The sequence below is a fragment of the Paramisgurnus dabryanus genome, chromosome 24 (genome assembly GCF_030506205.2).
Source record: "Paramisgurnus dabryanus chromosome 24, PD_genome_1.1, whole genome shotgun sequence".
Taxonomy (NCBI): Eukaryota; Metazoa; Chordata; class Actinopteri; order Cypriniformes; family Cobitidae; genus Paramisgurnus; species Paramisgurnus dabryanus.
Genome location: NC_133360.1, coordinates 2,285,663 through 2,310,208, shown reverse-complemented (window position 1 = coordinate 2,310,208; position 24,546 = coordinate 2,285,663). Strand labels below are relative to the sequence as shown.

At 41.3% G+C, this 24,546-nt stretch overlaps 1 protein-coding gene across 1 annotated transcript in view; it reads right to left on the bottom strand.

Moving 5' to 3' along the window:
- The window catches only part of LOC135748079 (uncharacterized), a 42,069-nt gene extending 21,543 nt beyond the window's left edge, over positions 1-20,526 (bottom strand). Inside the window, exons 1-3 of the mRNA XM_073813629.1 lie at positions 20,416-20,526; positions 6,890-7,222; positions 6,451-6,795 (exon numbers count right to left, since the gene is read on the bottom strand). Coding sequence (XP_073669730.1) covers positions 6,451-6,795; positions 6,890-7,222; positions 20,416-20,458 — 721 coding nt within the window. The 5' untranslated portion in view covers positions 20,459-20,526. The remainder of the gene's footprint in view (positions 1-6,450; positions 6,796-6,889; positions 7,223-20,415) is intronic.
- Between the last annotated feature and the right edge of the window lie 4,020 nt (positions 20,527-24,546).

Sequence of the window (24,546 nt, the reverse complement as noted above, 5' to 3'; positions counted from 1 at the left end):
TTACTTAAAAAAATCCTCGTAACAATTTGCACAAACTTTTTTTAAGTAAAATTTACTGCTTTTTTATAAGTAAAACTTACCTACTAAAATCAAGTAAAATTTACTTAAAATTGCATGATAAAACATATGTTAAATATTTTATTAAATGTTACTTAATTATTTTATTTAGAAGTTAGATTTATTTTAATCGTTTAGGTAAAGTCTATTAGTTTTTTTTTGAAAATTGAAGCATTGCTGTCCTAATAATATTAAATAAATCGTATTTTCTGTTTGTTATTTTCTTTAACATATTCCTATGGACCTAGTAATTTTTAGTATTATAAATGGCATTATAACACAATATTCATGACTGACAACAAGTCAGTCATTGAATAAACTTGATTCGGAACAGAAACGCACACAAACTGTGTTTCTGACATGCATTATCAGCACTGTGGAAAGAATTACAATACAATGTTCTGAACAGGGTTCATGTAAAGAAACACTGATCTCCTGAACGGTGACTTCACAAAATTATTATTTACAACAAAACAACATCAATAATATAAGAGCTTAAACCTTTATGACATTTTGCTAACAAATATTTAAGTAGTTAAAGTTCTTATCAGTTCTTATTCTGTGATAAAGCTTAAAAAATAAAAATATTCAGGCGCAAAGAATTGTGGGTATTTCTTACAACATGTGCAAATACATGTAAGTAAATTTTACTTAGATTTTTTAGTTTGATGATTAAAATGTACTTAATTATTTTAGGACTATGTGCAGTGACTATAAAACAGTTAAATAATACAAGAAAATATCTAATAAGACTTACTATTCCCACACAGTTCATTTTTTACATGAATTAATTGTGTATTTATCATCATTTTACTTAGGAAAATCTAGTTCTCAAAAATGTTAATATTATTATGTAGAAATTATGAGAGTCAATCTAATAAATATTACTACACCAAAAAGTTCGTTTTTTCAGTGCATCCTGCAATTATACAAATCCATCTATTCTTCTTTGTGTAATCTCCTTTTGACCACAACAGTCACACAAAATGTCTCTGTTACCTATGTAATCCTCATTCCCTAAAGGCAGGGAACGGAGGCGTCACATTGTGACCGTCGTATCGGGAATGTGCTTCATGGGACCAATAAACTTTGATAAACTTGTAAAAAGCCAATGATCTTGGTATCTGCATTGTATAATATGAGAGGCAGATGCCATACCCAGTCAGCTATTTTAGCTGAGAAAGCCGAGCATCTAGTGCCCAGCCAACATCAGTAATGGTTCCCCTTTAGGGAACGAGAGTAGTTACATATGAGACGATCTTTTAGTCTGTCACTACGACGTCATTAGGGGAATCCCTACCAAAGTGCCACAGAAGCTGCCCCTTCCAGTGCCTGCGTACCCCTTTCATCTCTAGATCTAAAGAGGTGGAACCTGGGCTTACTGCAGAAGGTTGGTCACTACTTGTTTCTTAACTCACGAACGAACCCATCTGGGCGGAATTAGGAATGCTGCGGAAGCCACCCGCTAAGAAGGTTTAATAGGTGGCATAATACAACATGGAACAACCATGGTATTGTTAAAGGGACACTTCACCCATTTGCATTAAGCTTTGTATAGTTAGAACCCCAGTCATGTTTTTGAATGGTTGTGCATCATTTCCTCAGTTGCAGCTGAGACAGGAAAAATACAGATTTCAGTGTTGCACTTCCTTCTTTCAATAATGTAAAAATCATCATTTTGCACCATTGAAAGCAGGAAGTCCAATATCTTTGTTGAGGGGGTGAGACTACAAACACCCCTTTTCTCTGTCAAATAGGCCAATATGACGCACTTTCAATAAAGATTAATGTTTTTACAGGTGAAATGCTCCTTTAACCCCATGGAAAATACACACATAGGAACCCTGCATACGGGATGCTTTATGGACGCCAGGCCTTAACCCTCTGGGGTCTAAGGGGTTTTTAGGGGCCTGGAGAAGTTTTGGCATGCACTGACATTTGTGCTTTTTTCAGTAGCTTAAAAACATAATAATGGCAAAAGTCTTATAACACTGTGTTCAGCACAAACTGGGCTACTATATTATATGATCAACATGTTTGTATTTTTGAGAGAAAAATGTTTATGCGTGGTTTTTGAAAAAGCTAAATTTTTAAGTGACTGATATAAGTAAAAAAAACTCATACTAAACATGTTTTCCCAAGACTTTTCAATACAGGATCTAGTAGTCTAGAGTTTTTTCTTTAAAATGATGTGAAAATCATTCTGCTTACTCATTTACATAAGACAATAATGTTGATTTACAATTTCAAAGTCACTTTTTGGTTAGGAAGGCAATATGCAAGGAGGCTGGAAGCTCTTGAATATCTGTGATTGACAGCTGAAGAACAAAACACTTCCATAATGAGCTGCATAATGCCTTTAGGCAGTAAGACGACGCCTTTTTACGTGTTTGTTTGTGAAAGCAACACAAAAGAAATGCCTTCCCATGCGTGATCCTGCGTTAAATAAACTTACCGTGTAGAGATATACGCGAACAAACAGGGTTTTAGATGTGTTTAGATCCGTCTTAATACAAAAGTGCGTCAAATATGAGGCATTGTGTGTTTGTGTGTGCGTTTGGCCGTCAACCGCGTCTGACGGAAGCACAAAGAAAACATAAGCGCCTGGAGATAACTTGTATTTACAGGCGAGAGAGCATACTTTATAATTTTACCACAAAGCGCGTCAAATATGAGGCATCTTGTGTTTTTGTGTGCGTTTGGACCTCGATCCTGCCACACTGATGAAGCACACACTCGCGTCTTTTTGGAGATAACTTTATGCGCGAGTAAACAAGTAGTAGTGATGTTTGCAATGGCACCTTTTATAAGAATACCACAAAGCGCGTCAAATATGAGGCATCGTGTTTGTGTGTGCGTTTGGACATCGCGTCACTGACAAAGCACACACACTCGTCTGTTTGGAGATAACTTTAGGCGCGAGTAAACAAGTAGATGTGATGTTTACAATCGCATATCTTATAATGATACCACAAAGCCCGTCAAATATGAGGTAAGTTATTTGTGTGTGCGTTTGGACGTCGATCGCGTCTGTTTGATGAAGCACACACACTCGCGTCTGGAGGTTACAGTCTGAGTAAACAAGTAGATGTCATGTCACCAACACTTGGATTAAAACTCAACACAGCACTGCCACTGACTGAATGGCTACAGAGACGGAGTCTCCATTGACTGGGGTTGACTAATGAATATGGATGATCTCTGCTCTTCTCTTCAATGGAGCGGGGCGTGGCTCATTATAGATAAGGCAGGAACACGAGAAAGACGGTACATCTCCCTCTTCTAACACAGTTAACAACGAATTACAATATTTGTTTTCGATTTCATCTTCCAAAAGCAGACATTCCAAGCATTATGTAGATATGTATCTTTTGTTGATATGACAAGTATTCCTTAAGTTACAGTTAATTTTTCTGACGTGTTTCTGAAAGGACTTCACTGAGGGAGAGAGAACAAAACACGCATCATGTTTATTTTCTTAATTTTGCGAAAAGCACAACATTCTGTTTTTATTGGGAGTGGACAGAAAAAAACTAGACACTTTAACGTTTTAAATGATGTATAAATCATGTCTGTATGACCAAAATCAGCAGAGTTATCTAACTCTCTTTGCGGAGTGATTGAAAAATAAAGACTTTGCGGCGCCCGCGCCACCGTCGACCCCCGAGTGTTAACACAAGTTACTATGAATACAGCTGATGAAAGGCTCACAACAACATTGACTGCCAAGGCAATGGAGGAGTATCATACTTTTTGTAAAGCATTTATGGCACTACGAGTGTAGTACCAGAAAATGGTGCTGCAAGCCGACACATGGCTCAACACAAACACTATAGAATCTAGTAACCACCAACCTTCCGATTTGTAGACAACCTAGATGAACCATCGTAACCCACTGCTTTTCTTGGATACTATGAAGTAGGGGCTGTAAAACCCTTACCTTATCTCGGCTAGAGGGGCCAGCTCTATTGTGGCCTTCACCAGTAGCCGAACGCAGTATGTGTGCATCAGACCTTTTACCGTAGTTATGCAGATGTCTGAAAATTTGGGGGACGCCGGGGCGAAAAAGCCAACGCAATGAACTGGGAAGCCCATGGACCAAGCAAGTCCAAGTGTAATTAACAGCACTACCAGTGTACCCGCAGTGGGGCAGCAGAGCAAAGGTGACACAACTGGTGTGTGTGCTGTGTCCACACAAATAGAGCCATTTTGTGGTGTAACATTTACCTGGCTCCAATGATGGGTGGCTGAACAGGTAAGACTCCATTGTGGGGTAACCAAGCTGCTCGACACACCTGCTGGCAGAGGAAGGGCAGTTTTCCTCTGTAGACCTGGGGAAGGAAGGGGAATTCACTCCTTTTGTGGATTTGTGGGTGCTGGCGGAAAAGCCGACGAAACTGAAATTAACTGAAACAAAAGATTTTCCACCCGGCCCTCCTCCAGGTGAGGGAGTGGTGCCATCACCATCTCTCCCAAAGAGTGCTCCCCTCCATCTCCAGGTCGCCCATCTCAGGGCCGCTTGCTCTTATGTTTTCCTCCACAAGTAGCAGGCGAGGCAGGCTGCTGGTGACCGGTTCCTCTGCACTGCCGAGATGTAGTCCATGGTGAAGGAACATAGGCGGCCACCGCAGGGCCACCTTCAGTGGGCAGCAGACTGAGGCGCCAATGTAGAGGGACTTGAAGTGGCAGCTTTCTTCCGATGCAGCATGATGTCAACAATGGCCTCAGTCTGATTCTGGGCAGCTGAAAACTGTTGGGCGAAGTTCTTGAATGACTTGCCGAAGTGGCCATTCTGGGAGATCGGGGCATTCAAGAGTCTGTTCTTATCGTCATCCTTCATGTCTGCCAGACAAAAGTCAGCTGAGGTGTGCCCTTCCTCATGCAAATCCTTCAAAGCCTTAGCCTGAAGGACCTGCAACAATATCATGGCGTGAATTGCGGAGGCCGCCTTCCCACTGGCCCGATACGCAAATGCAGTTAGTTCACCAATCATCAAGGGCTGGACGGTTCGAGTGGGTGAAGTTGAGTCCACTCCAAGCCGACTGCGACTGCCACCCTAGCGAGCATGGCTGTCATCTCAGGGTCAAACACGGGCTGTGTTACCCAGCCTGAAGGTAGGAACAGATCCGAGCCGGCCTCAGAAATAGACGGCCCCCATCCAATGCAGTGACAGAAATAGAGTCTTTATCGGAAGGACCAACAGATACCCGAGGCATTGTAGAACACAAGCCAGCCGCCAGCCTGGGTGCTGAGAGCCGGAGGGGACTCCATGTTGCAGAGATCATCATTCCGGAGCTCTGCAACCGTGGGGGGTTGACGCTCCCGGAGGATAGAAACCCATCTCCGCAGATCTGCGAGGGTCATGTTCTCAATCCCCTATCAATGTGATGTCACATTTAAGACACACTATGCAGTTATTTTTCCTTAATATAACAGCTTCAGAGTTATTTTGATGGTAAACAAAGTCATAGTAGGACGAATCATTCTCGTGTTGAAGCCCGGGGAGGACTCCGCTAGAAAAAACAGTAATGCAAGCTTGAGAGGAGCACCCCTGACAAATCTCACGAGAATCACAACTTGCTTTACTGCAACAACATCACACACGTTAGGCTTGTTCAACTTCGTGCAGCCCCGCTAGAACTGACAGATGGATGATGTCAAACTGCCGCAAGAGTAAAACGAAATTACACTTCGTATGATTTCTCAGATCATTCTCGCTGTGCTTTGACGTCACACGGCTGTCGGTTCTTGCAGCGCTGCATGAAGTCGAACAAGCCTATAAACAACAACTGCACGCGCAAATTTGAGACATGATGCTCAACGATGGAAATGTTAAGAAAGCGTGTTCGGAAGAGAGTACGAAAAGGAAAAGAGAATCTGACCGCATTAGGAACCGGACCATTAGGCTTTTACTCGTTGGCGTGAGCTAAAAGACAGCACTGGATGCGAGACGGATGCTGATCTGGCAATCTTGTTGATGGACTAGTAATTTAATCTCTTATTTGTAAACTTGTTTGTGATCTATGTTGTATGTTGTTGCGCTTGCTTGTAGTATGTCATGTGATTATCATGACAACAGATGTCAATATCTCACATAATTATCAGGACATAAATAAGCCTAGAGATTGTAAATAGTGTTAACATGCACAATTTGCAAACTATTATGATAAATAGCAATAATCATGTATAGTGACATTATAACGGCCAATGTAATGAAATAATGCAACGTACACAATTAACTTTGTCATGGCATTTTGTAATGTTTATATTGCTGAAAACACCTAGGTTAGCAGGCCTTCAAATGTTCAAAGGAAATCAAGTTAAATGGAATTATTTAAACACAGTTGATTAATCTTCTTTACTAATCATCTTTACGTGATCTGAGATACTCACCCCTGACAATAACACTGAATGTCTTGTATAAGGTCTGTGTGTTACTGCTGATCTTTAGCTGATAAACTCCGGAGTGTTCAGGTTTGCTGTTAGTGATGGTGAGATCTCCAGTTTGACCATTCAGCTTCAGTCTGTCTTTGAAACTTCCATCAGTACCATCAAATAATGAGATCATATCATCCTCCATATCAACTTCAGCTATGAGAGCCCTTTCATCTCCAAACCTCCAAACTATCAGAGCATCTCTTTGTGTTTGAACATTACAGGGTAAACTAACAGATTCACCCTCCTTTACTGTAAAAGACGCAACTTCACTTGGTCCAGCATTAATAACAGGAGGAGATTCTACAAAAACAAATATTTCAAAGATAGAGCAATAAGGCTTAAATAAAAATTAATTGGTAAAGCAAACATCTTGACAAAACACATTTACACTCACCAATGACAGTAACATTAAATCTCTTGTATACTGTTCCAGTGTCAATGTTGATCTCTGCTTCATATAGTCCAGAGTATTTGATCTTCATGTTCATGATGGTGAGATCTCCGATCTTACTGTCCGATATCTGCAGTTTGTCTCTGAATCTCCCACTTGCATACAAGATCTTCGATATAGCAATTTCAACTAAAAGACTTTTAGATTTGCCTTCTCCAAACCTCCACCAGATCACATCATCCTCATGTATTTTAGTGATATTAGTGTGTAGAGTAACTGAATCTCCAGCCGTCACTGTCACTGACTTTACTTTATCTGGATCACCAAACACACCTCCTGAAATACAGAGAATAATGGCACTGTAGCTGATTTGATCCAGAAAAATTTTAATCATGTTGCAGGGTTTCTGCGGGGTCTTAAAACGTCTAAAATTCAGAAAGTTAAATCTAAAGCCCTAAAAAGTCTTAAAAATGCCCAGATTTTATCCTAGGTCTTAAATTTAATTTACCCAAGTCTTAAATTTCTTACCTCCATTCATTCCCGAAAGTGCTGTCCGCAAAAAATAAAATAGTAATTTAAAACATTGTAGAATTATCAGTGGCGGAGGCAGAAAGTGTTTGATCGGTGGGCCTCCTTTAAAAGTTCCCAACTTTAGTGCTTTTAAACAGACTGGGTTACATTTGACCTAATGTCATCGTCTCAGGAAAAGTATACTTCTTTTTAGTACAATCTTTTTAGGAGCAGAATAAAAATGGCAACTGTACTTTATGTATACTATTTAACAAGTTTATTGTGATTTTTTTTCTTCGTAAAAGCTACTAAAAAGTGCTATATGGTATAAGCTATACAAATTGTAATTTGTATAGCTTATACCTGGCGGCTCTGTGAATGTCAAACTCTCGCGAGACGAGTGCGTGAATGAACATGGCGGCGCGCTGCTGCTAGAAGTCAATAAACTTTTCTTGGACTTTATTTTTTCACTTCATTCTTAACAAATGCAATAAACTGGATTATATTTCGGACCTGGATCATTTAGAAGATTATATCGACGAATGCTACAATAGACTCTGCATCATGGGACGCTCTCAAAAAGCAAAAAAAACACGCACATCAGGCTCTCCCGTTCCATCCAATGCTTCCTCTTCACCCACATCTCCGCACCCTCCGTGCTGTCTCGAGGTAAGCGACATACTTACATCTATAGACAATAAATTATCCGGCCTGGACGCCAGAGTGGCATTGATAGAAGTTTTGCACAAAGAATTTCAACAACTCCGCCACAGCCTGGAATACAGCCAACAACAGATCGACACCCTCACACAAGAGAACAGTTAGCTTCAAAACTCGGTTAAAATCATCTCAACGCAACTGTCCACAGTCACAACTCAACTCGCTTCCGTCACATCCGAAAACAAAATTATGAAAGAAACTATTTTGGACTTACAAACACGCAGCATGAGAGACAATCTACTCTTCACCGGCATTCCTGAAGCATCTGTTGACGAACCCGAGAGAGCAGTCAAGGATTTCATGGTTAAACAACTCCAACTCACAACTGAAACCGTCGATAATATTACTTTTCATCGTGTTCACCGTTTGGGGAAAAAGCTCAGTAACGCCACCCGACCACGCCCAATCATTGTCAAATTCGAACATTTTAAACAGAAAGAACTGGTTCATCGACAGGGAAGACAGTTAAAGGGCACTCACTATGGACTTAACGATCAGTTTCCACAAGAAATCATCCATAGACGTAAACAGCTATTCCCCCTTCGCAAACAGATGATAAAAGAAGGCAAGAAAGCAATACTTACAGTGGACAAATTGTACGTCGATGGACAGCTTTTCAAAGATAAGAACATTACCCCCTGGCTTTACTAGCATCCCCCCTAAACAATATCATCCCAGCGATAACACAATAACCTTTAATGACACCCCCTCCCCATTTTCTTACATCTATATTATATTATAGTGCACTGAAGTCTCGCTGCACTACACCAACATGCACATCAGTCACCAAGATCTTACTTTTCAAATTATGTGTTTTTTTGTTTTGTTTTTTTGTATGTTTTGTTATGGGCTAGGTTTGTCTAGTGTTATTATGTTTTATTGTTCTGTGTTTGATGTTCTGCACAACTCATACATACATACATACCAGTATAGGAATATTAGATTAACATGCAACTAAAATTTATAACTTGGAATATCCATGGTGTCGGCTCTCAGACAAAAAAAAATAAAATTCTTAACTATTTGGATACTCTACAAGCAGATATATGTTTACTACAAGAAACGCACCTTACAGATTCAAAACAAAACACCCTAAGATCACCAAAATTCATCCATTCATTTTCAGCCACCTATAATTCAAAACAAAGAGGAGTATGTATCTTAATAAGCAAAAAAATTCAGTTAGTCCATAATTTAACAATTTCAGACCCAGAAGGACGCTTTATTATTATAAACATAACCATTAACAATAACCCGGTAACAATCGCCAACATTTATGGCCCAAATTCAGATAACCCCATTTTTTTCCATACTGTGTTTTCTTCCATTTCAAATGTCTCCAATGGACCAGTCATTATAGGAGGTGATTTTAACACAATATTGGACACATCACTTGACAGATCTAAAGGTAATAAACGCACCTGGCAATCTACCAATACAATAATCCAGTTTATGAAGGATTTTGGCCTTGGTGATGGTTGGAGGCTACAACACCCAACTGACAGAGAATATACATTCTCACCAGTTCATAAAAGTTACTCCCGCATCGACTTTTTCCTAACTAGCAATTCTATCATTCCCAATATCTCTAAATACCAAATTCACTCCATCAGTATCAGCGACCATGCACCAGTAACATTTATATGGAATACAGATAATTTACATAAACATAACACTAGATGGCGATTTAACATATCACTCATTAAAGACCCAGAGTTTGACAGTTATATTAAAAGAGAGTGGACATCCTTCCTAGAAATAAACGATTCGCCCAAATCTTCAGCCTCATTGCTTTGGGAAACAGGTAAAGCAGTTCTACGAGGTAAAATCATTTCCTTCTCTGTCCATAAAAAGAAATTAGAAAAACAAGAAGAAATTAGACTAGAAAAAAAATAAAAGAACTTGAAATTTTACATGCAAATAACCCAACAGAAATAATATATAATGAATTAAGAAGACAAAGATTCTTGCTAAATGAAATCATCAATAAGAAAAACATATTTCTAATTCAGAGACTCCGCCAGGAAACCTATCAACATAGCAACAAATCCAGTAAATATTTGGCAAATCAAATAAAAAAGAACAGAGAAAAAGTAACAATTTCAACTATCAAGAATTCAGCAGGAAAGCCTACAAACTCCCCTCAAGAAATAAATGCAATATTCCAAAATTTCTATGCTAAACTTTACTCATCTGATAATACCACAAGACAAGAGGATATTAATTCATTTTTCAATAATATTCAACTTCCAAAACTTAACACAGAACAAATCAACACACTGGACAAACCAATTACAGAAGAAGAACTTCATAACTCTCTGAATCAAATGCCTAATAATAAAGCACCAGGACCGGATGGCTTTCCTGCTGAGTTCTACAAACACTTCTGGTCCATTTTATCTCCATTATTTATCAGAGCAATAACAGAAATTAAAGAAACCTCAATACTACCTGTGCACATGAATACAGCCACTATCTCACTCATACCCAAACCTAATAAAGAGCCAACACTCCCTTCCAACTATCGTCCTATATCTCTCATCAATGTAGACAGTAAAATAATTAGTAAAGCTCTTTCACATAGAATAGAAAAAATTATCCCATTCATAATCCACCCAGATCAGACCGGTTTTATCAAAGGTAGACAAGCATCCAACAATACACGCAGACTATACGATTTGATTCATTATTCATCACTACAGCAGGAAAACACCAGTATAGTCACTTTAGATGCAGAGAAAGCTTTCGATAGAGTCAATTGGAACGTCTCGGTTACGTATGTAACCCTCGTTCCCTGAAGGAGGGAACGGAGACGTCCCGTCGTGACCGACGAATTGGGAACTCGCTTAGAGAGACCAATCTGCTTCGTACTCTACTAAAACGCCAATGAACTTGGCATTGAGATATTTGCATAATGCTGGCGCCGCCCCGCCAGGTGCGTATATAAGCCACAGGTGCAAATATGGAAATTAGCTTCATTTCGCTGAGAAAGCCGGAAAGTGTGACCGGCCGATAAACAGCAGGGAGCAGCCCTGTGGCGACGGGACGTGACGTCTCCGTTCCCTCCTTCAGGGAACGAGGGTTACATACGTAACCGAGACGTTCCCTTTCAGTCGGTCACTACGACGTCACGTCGTGACCGACGAATTGGGAATCCCTACCAAAACGCCACTGAGGGCTGACCTCTTCCAGTGTCTGCGTAAAGCCCTCCGGTTCCACTTAAGGATAAGGAGAATTAGGTTTTAAGGCAGAAGGCCGGGCACTAGATGTTCCTTTAACCCCACAGTAGTGCCAGCGACTGGGAAGCGCCCTATCTGAGCGGTATAGGGACGCTGCGGAAGCCACCGCCCCGTTAAGGGCTATTGGTGGGCGAAAGTCAACCGTAGTTGAGGTATAAATGACAGCCGTGGCTGTGTAAGCAAAGCAGTGCTCTGCTGAGGGAAACGTGGGCTAGTAGGATTAACCCCACGGAAAAATACTCACAAAGGAACCCGGTGGGACGCAATGTGGATGCCCGAGCCAAACACAGGTTCGCGAGGATGCAGCTAGTGAGAGGCTGGCAGCGGATGCTCCGCAACATCAGGCTGCCAAGGCAGCGGAGGAAGGCAAAACAATTTATTACGCGTTTTTGCCTCGAAGGCCTTCCATACTGAGCTCAGTTTGGAGCAGCAGTCGGAGGCTGCAAGCCGACCTGCGAGCCTGTTCTCTGTGCTTCCTCTAACGAGGAAAGAACATGAGAGGAGACAGGCTCGACACGAACACTGTAAAATCTAATGAACGTATTAGGTGTCGCCCAACCAGCAGCTCTGCAGATGTCTGTTAGCGAGGAACCACGAGCGAATGCCCAAAATGAGGCTACACTTCTAGTAGAGTAAGCTCTCAAATTAAATGGACAAGGAATGCCCTGCAGATTATAAGCAAGGGCGATAGTATCAACTATCCAATGAGACATCCTCTGCTTAGTGACAGCTTTCCCTCTCTGCTGACCACCGTAACAAACAAAGAGCTGATCTGAGGTCCTAAGGCTTTGTGTGCGATCCACGTAGATGCGTAACGCTCGTACGGGGCATAATAAAGCCATGGTTGGGTCTGCCCTCCTCCGGGGGGCAGCGCTTGCAAGCTCACCACCTTATCTCTGAAGGGAGTGGTGGGAACTTTGGGCACGTAGCCTGGTCTGGGTCTCAGTGAGACAGCAGGACCAAACTGAAGGCACGAATCGTCAACAGAGAATGCATGTAAATTCCTTACTCTCTTCACGGAGACCAATGCTAGCAGGGTCGGAGTTTTCATTGACAAAAACTTCAGACTCGCAGACTGCAAAGGCTCGAACGCGGAACCTGTAGTAGGGCTTCAGCACCATGGACAGGTCTCAGGAGGAATAGAGGGAGGGCGCGAGGGGTTTAGCCTGCGAGCGCCTCTTAAAATCTAATAACCAAATCATGCTGCCAACTGATCCGCCGTTAATAAGCGAGTGATGAGCAGAATAGCGGCGATATCAACTTTAATGGTGGAGGGTGACAGCCTACCATCTAACCTATGTTGAGGATATATAAAAGCACAATGTTAAGCATTCTCTGGGGTCCTCGCGTTGCGAAGAGCACCAGGTGACGAAAAGGGTTTCATTTAAGCGCGTAAGCCCGTCTTGTGGACGGTGCTCGTACCGCGTCGATGGTGTTAGATACCGCTTGCGATAAATCACCTAAACCTTGCGCGCACTCAACGACCATACATGGAGATCCCACAGGTCGGGGCGCGGGTGCCATAATGTGCCCCTTCCTAAAGAAAGAAAGTCCTTCCTAGGGGAATTCGCCAGGGAGGGGCTGTCGCGAGGAGCGTTAACTCTGAAAACCAATTCCTGGTCGTCCAGTATGGGGCGACTAACGAAAGGCTCTCCTCGTCCTGCCTGACTTTGCACAGTGTCTGTGCAATTAAGCTCACTGGAGTGAATGCGTAGTTTCGCGTCCCCCGCGGCCAGCTGTGTGCCAACGCATCCACGCCGAGGCTGTCCTCGGTTAGTTAATAAAACAGGCGACAGTGGGTATCGTCCGGTGACGCAAATAGATCTATCTGCGCACGACCGAACTTATTCCAAATTAGCTGGACCGTCTGGGGGTGGAGTCGCCATTCTCCGGGGCGCGCAGCTCGGGAAAGCGCGTCCGCCGCTGTATTTGAGCGTCCCCGGAAAGTGAATGGCACGAAGGGACCTCAGATGCTTCTGACTCCAAAGGAGGAGATGACGAGCGAGATGCGACAGGTGACGAGAGCGCAAAAACCGCCTTAACGGTAAATAACGCAACAGTCGCAATGTTGTCGGTGTCGGCTAATACATCCTTCCCTCGCATCTCCATAGCGGAGCGTACAAGTCCCAGATATACAGCGCACCGCTCGCGGCAGTTGGGGTGCTATGCACACCCCTGAGACTGCAAGCCCGTCATACGTGGCTGCTCATCCCGTGCTGGGGGCATCGCATGCTACAGAATGCCAGGAGACCCGACTCAGAGGCATATCTTGCTATCAGAAATGCTGCGTCTGACCACGGGGTAAAATAGAAATGACACGCAGGTGTAATGGTTACACGGTGTATGCCATTGCGCCACGCTCTCCTCGAGACTCGATCGTAGAACCAATGCTGAAGCGGTCTCATATGAAGCAGCTCGAGCAGATGTCACGCCGCAGCTGCTGCCATATGTCCAGGAGCTTCTGAAATTGTTTCAGAGGGACCGCGTACTTCCCTCGAATTAAACCGAGGCAAGTCAGAACTGACTGGTTGCGCGCTCTTGTAAAACACGCCAATAAATCGATCGAGTCTATTTCCATACTGAGAAAAGGATCCTCTGCACGGGGCAAAGTTGCTCTTTTCCCAGCTGACCTGATGACTTAAACGAGCGAGATGCTGAAGCATTAAATCTCTGTGTTCGCGCACGTTTGCCAAGAACGAGCCATTATAGTTGACGTAGATATAAGCAGAATGCGAACAACGCTCTCTCTCTCGGAGATTTAAATGCCGTGACTAGCACTTCCATGGAGACACGGGGAGAGAGAGACAGCTCGAATGGTGTACTTAGTATTAGTATGTCCACTCCACGAACGCAGAGCGAAAAACGGTCTAAGGCGAGGGGAGATGGGCACATGAAGTACACGTCTACAGGTCTCTGCTGCAAACCGATCTGAATATTGAAATACGAGCCTCGGCGTATCATCCTAAAGGATCAGATTTGTAGAGCCGGTGCGTAAATAAATCGGTCGTAACCCACCGCGTATTTTTGGGTACTATGAGATAAAGGCTGGAAAAACCCTATCATCATTCTCGGTAAGAGGGACCGGCTCGAAACGTCCTCCGCCAGCAGGACATCGACTTTTGCACGCAGTACATGTGCATCGGACGCTTCACTATAGTGAAACGAATGCCCGAGAATTTGGGGGAGTGCCGGTAATTGTATTACTTAACCGAGGCGGATAGTGCGTAAAACCCAACGAGACGGGCCGGGAACTGAAGCGAAGCATCCCGGGACCGTACGAGGAGAATTAACGACACTACCGAAGTACCCGCGGTGGGGCAGCGAAGCGAGACAGGTGATACTGCCGGTGCGTCTGCTGTGACAGCATAAACATCTACAGTATGTGTGTGTGAGACACTGACCTGAGCCCGCTGAGGGTGACGGTCGTCTGGTCTCCTCTGCAGAGAGCGCAGACTCCGATGAGGGTGCTGGTGGTCCGGTCTCCTCAGTGGAGAGCTCGGACTCCTCAGGACACCCGCTGGCGATAGAGGAGAGGTAGGGGAGCTGGTGTGTACCCGCTCACGGCTCTCTCGATCCTCCGGAGACCTGGAGAGGAAAGAGGAATGCACTCTTATGTGTGGTTAAGTGGGTACCGGCTGGACAGCCGGTGGAACATATGCAAACCAAGGATTTTCCACCCGACCCTCTACCGGGGGAAGGAGCGAATCACTGTCTCCTGAAGAGTGATCCTCTGCCACTCCGGGTCGCCCGTCTCTGGCCACTTAAACTGCCGATTTTCACGGGAAGCGGCTAAGCGGGCGGGGCGAGCTGCTGACGACCGGTTCCCCTGCGCTGCCGAGATGGGGTCCGAGGAGGGGAACGGAGGTGGCCGCCGCAGGACGCGGACGGCGAGAGGCAGACTGAGGACCCGGCGTTGGTGGACCAGGGCAGCTCTCATCCGCCGGGGCACGACCTAGGAGATCGCCTCAGTCTGCGCAGCGGAGCTATACGACTCCCCGGGCTCGCCGAAGAGGCCGGTCTGTGAGACAGGAGCATTCATGAAGTTGTTCCGTCATATAAGCCAGACATAGCCAAGGGTGGCGATCTTGAACACTGTGGTGGACATCGAACGACTGAAGGTCGCGGCTTCCCTCGTATATCTCTAAAGCCTCGTTTGGTGAACCTGCAGTACGTTAATGCGTGCAGGGCTGAAGCCGCGTCTCCGCATGCCTGATGGGCAGCGCCCGTAACCGGACGACTGTCTATACAAACACGGGAGGGAAGGGTTGGGAGGTCCCTCCAGGAACGCAGCTGCATCGCAACCCCCCGCTCAACTGAAGGGATCCCCCCTTAGCGGCTCCGTTAGTGAGGGAGATGAGGGGTGAAGCTGAACGGCCGAGACGGCCGCAAATCACGTCAGCTCTTCGTGCCGTCGGGAAAGGCAGGCACAGGAGGTGAGGACCGTAGAGGCCCGGGCAGCTCCGAAGTACCAATCATGTGGGCGGGACGGTTCGGGCGGAGAGGGATTAACCCCTCCAACTCTACCGTTTCCGCCGCTCGAGCGGGCACGGCCGCCATCTCCGGGAAGACTCCGCCTCGGAGGGAAAAAATGGGCACCCCTCTGATGCTGTAGAAGTGACGGGACCAGAAGGAGGTCCAGTGGATTCGGCAGAAATCGCAGAACACGACTCTGCAGTCTCCACCGGAGCCTCAACCGGCTGAGGATGAGAAGGCCGGTAGGTGAAGGACGCATCCTCCGTCCTACTCAGCGTAGTGATGCGAAGAGCGTCCTGCGAGCGCTTGACAGCCGCACCATGGCGGCGTTCAGCACTGCAAAGGCGCGGACGCCGTTCCCGTAGAAACGACAGTCGTCTCCGCAATCCAAGAGGGTTATGCTCTCACAGAGAGAGCAAAAGCTCTCCACGAACGCAGCCTCGGAGTGCTCGATGCCATAGCACGAAGACAGCGCTCGTGACCGTCACTGGAATCCCTGTACTTCTCGCATCCAAGATCGCACGGAGGAAAAGCTATCCTGAAAAGGACGCTGATCTCCGAATATACGAGAGAGTGGCTGTCTTTAAAAAGACACAGAGCTCTCACGTATCACTCTTTAGGGAAATCACTCTTAGGTGCTCAGCTGATGATGCGCACAGGGAGAGGCAACGCACACACTAAACTCAAAACAAAAAAGATGCAGAGCAGTGGAATACTGCGAGCGTCCGCTGTGTCAGTACTGCTTGTCAATCAACTTCAGCAACCGTTCCCAGAAGAGCAGAGAGTAGCTTCTCAGTAGCAGATAATGCCGGCTTTCGAAGCGAAAAAAGCTAATTTCCATATTTGCACCTGTGGCTTATATACGCACCTGGCGGGGCGGCGCCAGCATTATGCAAATATCTCAATGCCAAGTTCATTGGCGTTTTAGTAGAGTACGAAGCAGATTGGTCTCTCTAAGCGAGTTCCCAATTCGTCGGTCACGACGTGACGTCGTAGTGACCGACTGAAAGGGAACTTTCTATTCACCACATTACACAAATTTGGTTTTGGCGAATCGTTTATTAATTGGATACAAATTTTATACACAGCACCTTCTGCAACAGTCACCACCAATGGACTAACATCACAAAGGTTCACATTGCACAGGGGAACTAGACAAGGATGCCCACTCTCTCCTTCTTTATTTACTATCTTCATTGAACCTTTAGCAGCAGCTATTCGCCAGAACCCACTCATCAGAGGAATCAATACACCCCAAAGTCAACATAAGATTAGTTTATATGCTGATGACATTTTACTTTTTGTACAAAAACCTCAATCGTCTCTGCAAGAAATTACAAAAACCATTGATTCATACTCTAGAATTTCCGATTATGCAATAAACTGGAATAAATCTTCAATTCTGCCACTACATCAAAATAAAGGCGATGCGGTAGCCCAGGCATCACCCATCCCTCTATGCACCGGTCACATCACCTATTTAGGTATCAAGGTTTCCTCCAGGCTGTCAGATTTGATAGGACTCAACTTCACTCCTATACTGAAAACATTAGAAGATGACCTTCTCCGCTGGCACAATTTACCACTTTCCATCCAGGGAAGAATAGCTATAATCAAAATGACTGTGCTTCCCAAGATAAACTACTTATTCTCTATGATCCCAACTCAACCTACCCTTACCTGGTTTAAATCTTTAGACTCCATCATCACCCGATTTTACTGGAAAAATAAGCCATCCCGTATAAAATTAAGTACTTTACAAAAACCCAAAGTTTTAGGAGGATTAGAAGCCCCACATTTTTACCATTATTCATTAGCAAACCAACTCCAATACATATATAAATGGACTCACCCCACTCAGTCCGACACAATATGGCTAGATATAGAACAATCACTATGTAAAGACTTGCACATATCAGATATCCCATTTCTCAGTCAGTCAATTAAACATCACCCATGCTTTAAAGCACCAACAATAGCTTCAACTCTGACAGCCTGGTGGAAATATCATCAAATCACAAACACTAATCAGGCCCTATCTAAATTCACTCCACTTTGGAACAACCCTGACTTCATAAGCAACAAAAAATCACTTAATTTTCATGAATGGGCAGAAAAGGGTATTACACATATAGGTCACATTTTTCAATCTAACAAATTGGTCACATTTTCATATATAGTCCAGGAGTACAGTATTGGGAGCAACCAATTTTTGAATTATTTGCAACTTAAATCCGCTGTTTTATCCAAAATCAATACCAAAACCCTTAATCTTCAACTTCCTTCAGCATTAGCAGATTTAGTTAATATATCCTCTCCAAAAAAACTACTTTCTAAGATATACAAAATTATAACTAATTCGCATAAAATAATAACCTTACCAATAATCAAACGGGAACAAGATTTATCTATTGCTCCAGATACTGACTTCTGGACTCAAATTTGCAAAAATATTTATTTTATGACTAAAAATGCCAACCTTCAGCTTATACAGTATAAAACTCTTCATAGAACACATTACACTGGGGAAAGGATGTCCAAAATGGGTTTCACATCAGAAATTTGTTCGCACTGCTCACAAAATTGCCCCGACACATACATCCATACCACATGGCTCTGTCCACCAATTAAGCAATTTTGGAAAGAGGTCACTGAATCCTTATCCTGTCTCCTGGGCTGCTGCATCCCACTATCCCCATTACTCTGTTTACTAGGTGATCTATCAAGTTTCGCTCACGAAATAATAAACAAAAGAATACTCCTGGTGGCCTTAACCATTGCCAAGAAAACAATCTTCATGAACTGGAAATCCCGGAACACTATACACATAACACATTGGAAAAATTTGCTCATAGATCACATCTCCTTAGAATATTTTTCACCACATTACTATATTTCGGAACAACAACCATCTAGATCAGATCTCATTCAGCTATTACAAATTTAACATACTCATCGTAACATACACAAATGTAACACGCTCATATGACATACTCATACACAGCTATTACATATTTAACATTCATCGAAATTAATCATGTAATTATTTTTAATTCAATACAATTATTATGGATACTCTGATCATCATCATTATTATTATTATTATTATTATTATTATTATTGTCAATGTTGATAACACATTTATCTTAATAATCATGTATTTTCTACTTTTTATTATTGTTATTAATACTATTATTGTTACTATTATCAAAAAAACATTATGCATTTAGTTACTTATCTATTTTTTTTATCTTTTCATATTATAATTATTAATATTATTATTATTATTATTGTATTTGAAACCATTATAATTAATTTTGAAACCATTATTATTGTTCTTATTAATGCTGATAACACACCCATCCTAGTTCACTTATGATTGATATTATTATGATTATTATTGTTATTACTGTTAAATTTTTGTATTTTTTTTTATTATTATTGTTATTGTTATTATTATTATTAATAGTAATAGTGATATTATTGTCCATAACATAGAGGTATTGAAATGTGTTGGGATGATATTTTTATTTTGTATAAGTTTCGATTTAAATATTATAAAACAAAATTAAATAAACATAATTAAAATACATAAATATAACTAAATCTAGTACCCAACACATACCACCCTTGATTTTAATGCACCACATGCTGATTTTGATGCACCGCATCTTTCTTTTAATGCACCACCTTAGCTTGGACATATTTACATATACAATTATTCATTTTATCATGAATCAAAAAGAAGAAAAAGAAACAAACACTGATACAGAAGTTTGGATTGGTGTGTTATGTGTTGGGTATGGGTGCTATTGATGTTGTTAATGTAGTTGTTGGTATTATTATTATTATTATTATTATTATTATTATTATTATTATTAGTGATAATACTAATACTATCGCTGTTTTTTACAAAATGTTAATATCATCACCATCATTTTATATAATATTATATTGATTGTTTTCAGTATTGTTACTGTTATTGCTATTAATAATGATCATTACTATTAATAATAATCATTAATAATAATCATTGTTTATTATTTATTATTATTAAGTTATTATAATGGGATTAGGAAAAAAACTATCCTAAAACCATAACAATCCCTAGAATTATCATTGGTATTACCATTATTATTGTAAATACTATTATGACATAATATACATGATATTATATTTATTATTATTATTATTAATACTACCCAAATATGTATTATTATCTGTTTAAATTATTATTACTATTTTTTGTCTTATTATTATTATTATTATTTTGCTTATTATCATTGCTTCATAACAATATTATCATCTATATTTCCGTTTAATTTATTATCCATTTATTTACTATATCATTTAGCAGAACAAATCATTGTCACAATTGTTGTTTTTGTTGTCTGTTATGTTTTCGTTGTTTACTACTTAACTATCTGTTGTATGTCTGCACTTATAATAAAAATTAAAATTAAAATTGTAATTTAATTTGTAAGTCGTCTTGGTTAATATAAATGCAATGTATAAGATTAGTAAATGCTTATTTTTTCCGAATATATTATGAAAGTGAAAGCATCAATGTTAAGACTAAACACTCACCACACACAAGAAATAAAATAATGATTGTGAAAGTCTTCTTCATCCTGCTGTTAATTCCAATAAGAACAGATTTAATGCAGATATTCAGAGGAGGTTACAAACAGATCTCATTAGTTTTGTTCGTTCATACGATTATCAGGTCTGACCTGGGGAATTTACTTTCCTTTGGAGTTCTGCAGAAATGACACAAAACTCACCTGAACAAGATCATCAAGATTCCTTAGGATGAATGGGTGTGTTCAAGTTTATGATGACATTATAATACTATGAGATTGATCTGAAAACTATTTTTAATTGCAAAGTATCAAAATGAAAATACATTAAGTGCAAATGTATAAGTGTGATACATGTGTTCAGAGAAGAAATTTAATAAAAGATTTAGCATAAATGCTTAAAGTCACCATGAAACAGAAGTAGTAATTGTCTGTTTTTCCCTGTGGTGATGTTTATCTAAGCGAAACAGCTTCTGAAATGAAACAACGTAGAGCTGGAATTCGTCCATCGAGAATTGATTGGATTGTTGGAAGTCGGGTCATGTTGCTAATCGCTGTGATCTTTTCCTGACCCCGCCCATCTGCCATACCATATGACCGTAAGTCAAGAGAGATGTTTCAAGGAGGTGAGGAGATTTTTGTTAAAAGAGGTCTTAAAGAGATCTTTTACTCACACTAACGTAACGTCTACTCTACACAGTAAAACTCCCAGTGTTAAATTAACACTGCTGGGAGCATATATGGTCCCACTCTACAGAGTGTTAAATTTACACTGAATCAGTGTTAAAGTTAATGAGGTAATGAAGTGATGATTAAGACATTAATGGTGAACACCTGCTGGTCATTTCATGTCAAATCAACTTAATTTTAGAATTGTTCCTGTCTCTAAGTTTTTATTTTATTTTTCTGGAGAAAGTAATACTAAAATAATGAAAAAGGTCAACATATTAAATGCAATAGATATATAAAAACTGCTGTGTGTATATATGATTCTATCTTACAGAGTTTTCAAAAGTTACACTGAAGCAGAGTAAAAAGCTGCCATCTTTAACTTTTGCCTCTCTATCATCATCTCTGTTTGAAACTTAAAGTTACAACTTGCTTGTAGAGTTACATGGATGATAAGTTTAATCTCTATACTGTACAACAGCTATATTTCTGGTTAATAAAGTGAGTCACCATTGTCCCGATTAGTGTTTCCATTAGTTGGGCACTTGAGTCTTGAAGATTAGAGTTGGCCTTCTTTTGTTTATTGTGTTTATTAAACACATTTGTTGGAGCAGAGGGAGGTGACACAGATGAAGTTATAAACTTTTGGTGTGCTACAGTAGTTGTTGAATATTGTGATTCACTGATCTCAAACTAAAAAAAACACTAAATGTAAGTTACATTTTTTTATGTTCAGTCAAACCTGTGATGTTCCTATGCTGTAAATCCATACCCTTAAAAGTTAATTTTTTTACACAAATCTAATCTGTGGTTTCAGTCGGACACCCTGAGACATCAACAATCACCCTATAAAACTCAACCATGGTGACAATCAACAACAAAGCTTCATGCCGCAATGCATGCTGGGTACCAGGATTGTAGAAAACTCTTTCATAACTCCCATCATGCATTGCAACATGACACAGTTGTGCAACTTTCTTACCATTTACTGTCACCATTGTTGAGATTTGTATCCGAAGTCATGAAGTCTCTCTAAAAAAAAAAAAAAACAAAATCTATAGAATCAAAGCACCCTTATCCAAAACTGTGTCATTTGCATAGAGAAACATTTTATATGCTTTTTTTCTTTACCTTTCTCATATCATATCATATATTAATATTTTTAAAACAAGCAATTTTAGGTGGGTTGATAAGATGTTTTCTACATCAAGCAACAAACAAGTGCTTTTATTGAAACACTGTTGCAATTGCTAATATTGGAGAGTTAGTTTAGTGAAGGTCAAGGGACAAACACCTAACTAAAGGAAACACTAATCACAATAATGGTGACTTCAAATGAATCTAAAACACAAACTGGAGATTTATTGTGATAATTTTTGTGATAAATATCCATTTGACTTGTGATTACATCGTATCAGAAAGAAGATTTGTCTACTAAATCACATGTGTGGATGCTGGAATAGTTGAGCACTTTTATTTTTTCTGACAACAGTTGTTTAGAAGTTAAACTTATCATCGTCTACAACAGTGGTTCCCAAATCCAGTCCTCGGGACCCCCCTCCCAGCATGTTTTAGATGTCTCCTTATATGAAACACCTGATTCCACTATAGGCTAGGCTGGAAGGCTTGATTTTTTTTTTCCCAAACCAGTTCAGATAGTAGTTTTACTTAAACATGAGCTCAGGGGCAGAAAGAAATTTGATTGGTTCACAAAAATGACCAATGAAAGTCCTCAACCGGAGCCTTCAAGGCAGCTTCTGCAGTGAAGCAGTTCGAGCTCACCGTTGGTCAGGTGAGTAGCACAGATGGTTAGATAGGAATGTGACTGGTTTGGAATTCAGCTCGAAATGCTTCGAGCGTTTAAGTTACGTGTTACCACGTTTTCACGTGTCCGTGGCACGACTTTCTTTTTCGTGCCAGTTTCACGTAATGGTTACTCAATTTTTTTCCTTTTTTCAAACCATTGTCGTTTGGGATTGGGGTTAGATTTGTGGGTTTTTTTCATTTTTAAACTGTTTTCGCGCGAGGATGAAGTTGGGTTTGGGTTAGAATGGCAGTGGTTTATACATTTATTTGTCAGAAATTTAAACTGCTTTCACTTGATGTTGGGGTTAGAGTTGGGTTTGGGTGTCATTTTACGTAACAGAAAGTTGTTCTAACCCCAATCCCAAACGACAATGGTAAGAAAATAGGAAAAACAATTGAGTAAACATTACGTGAAACTGGCACGAAAAAGAAAGTCGTGCCACGGACACGTGAAAACGTGGTAACACGTAACTTAAACGCTCGAAACATTTCGAGCTGAATTCAAAACAGTCACATTCCTATCTAACCATCTGCGCTACTCACCTGACCAACGGTGAGCTCGAACTGCTTCACTGCAGAAGCTGCCTTGAAGGCTCCGGTTGAGGACTTTCATTGGTCATTTTTGTGAACCAATCAAATTTCTTTCTGCCCCTGAGCTCATGTTTAAGTAAAACTCCTATCTGAACTGGTTTGGGGAAAAAAATCACGCGGCTGGAAGGAGCCTGATGAGTGGAATCAGGTGTTTCATATAAGGAGACATCTAAAACATGCTGGGAGGGGGGTCCCGAGGACTGGATTTGGGAACCACTGGTCTACAAAATAGCTCTACAACAAAGTTGTAAGTTTGGGTTTCAAACAGAGATGATGATAGAGAGGCAAAAGTTAAAGATTGCAGCTTTTTACTCTGCTTCAGTGTAACTTTTTAAAACTCTGTAAGATAGACTCATATATACACACAGCAGTTTTTATATATCTATTGCATTTAATATTTTGACCTTTTTCATTATTTTAGTATTACTTTCTCCAGAAAAATAAAATAAAAACTTAGAGACATGAACAATTCTAAAATGAAGTTAATTTGACACAGAATGACCAGCAGGTGTTCACCATTAATGTCTTAATCATCACTTCATTATCTCATTAATTTTAACACTGATTCAGTGTAAATTTAACACTCTGTAGAGTGGGACCATATATGCTCCCAGCAGTGTTAATTTAACACTGGGGGCCCTATTTTAACAATCTGAAACGCAAGTGCGAAGCGCAACGCGCAAGTGAGTTTGTGGGCGGATCTTGGGCGCTGTTGCTATTTTCCCGGCGTGAGAAATAACTCTTGCGCCGGGCGCAAATCAATAAGGGGTTGGTCTGAAGTAGGTTCATTATTCATAGGTGTGGTTTGGGCGTAACGTCAAATAAACCAATCAGAACGCTAGCCAACATTCCCTTTAAACGCAAGGGCGCAAGTTCCATGGTGGGTTGCTATTATTATGACGGATTTATCAGGCGCACGCCAGGAGCGGTTCACAGCCGAGGAGACCGACGTCCTTGTACGGGGGAATCCCACGCTTGCCAGCATAAATCGGGCACGCCGTGTAACGGGAGGTGGATCTGCCTCAGGACTTGATGCCAGCAGAGGACATCGCTGCGTCCACCCTCACCGCTG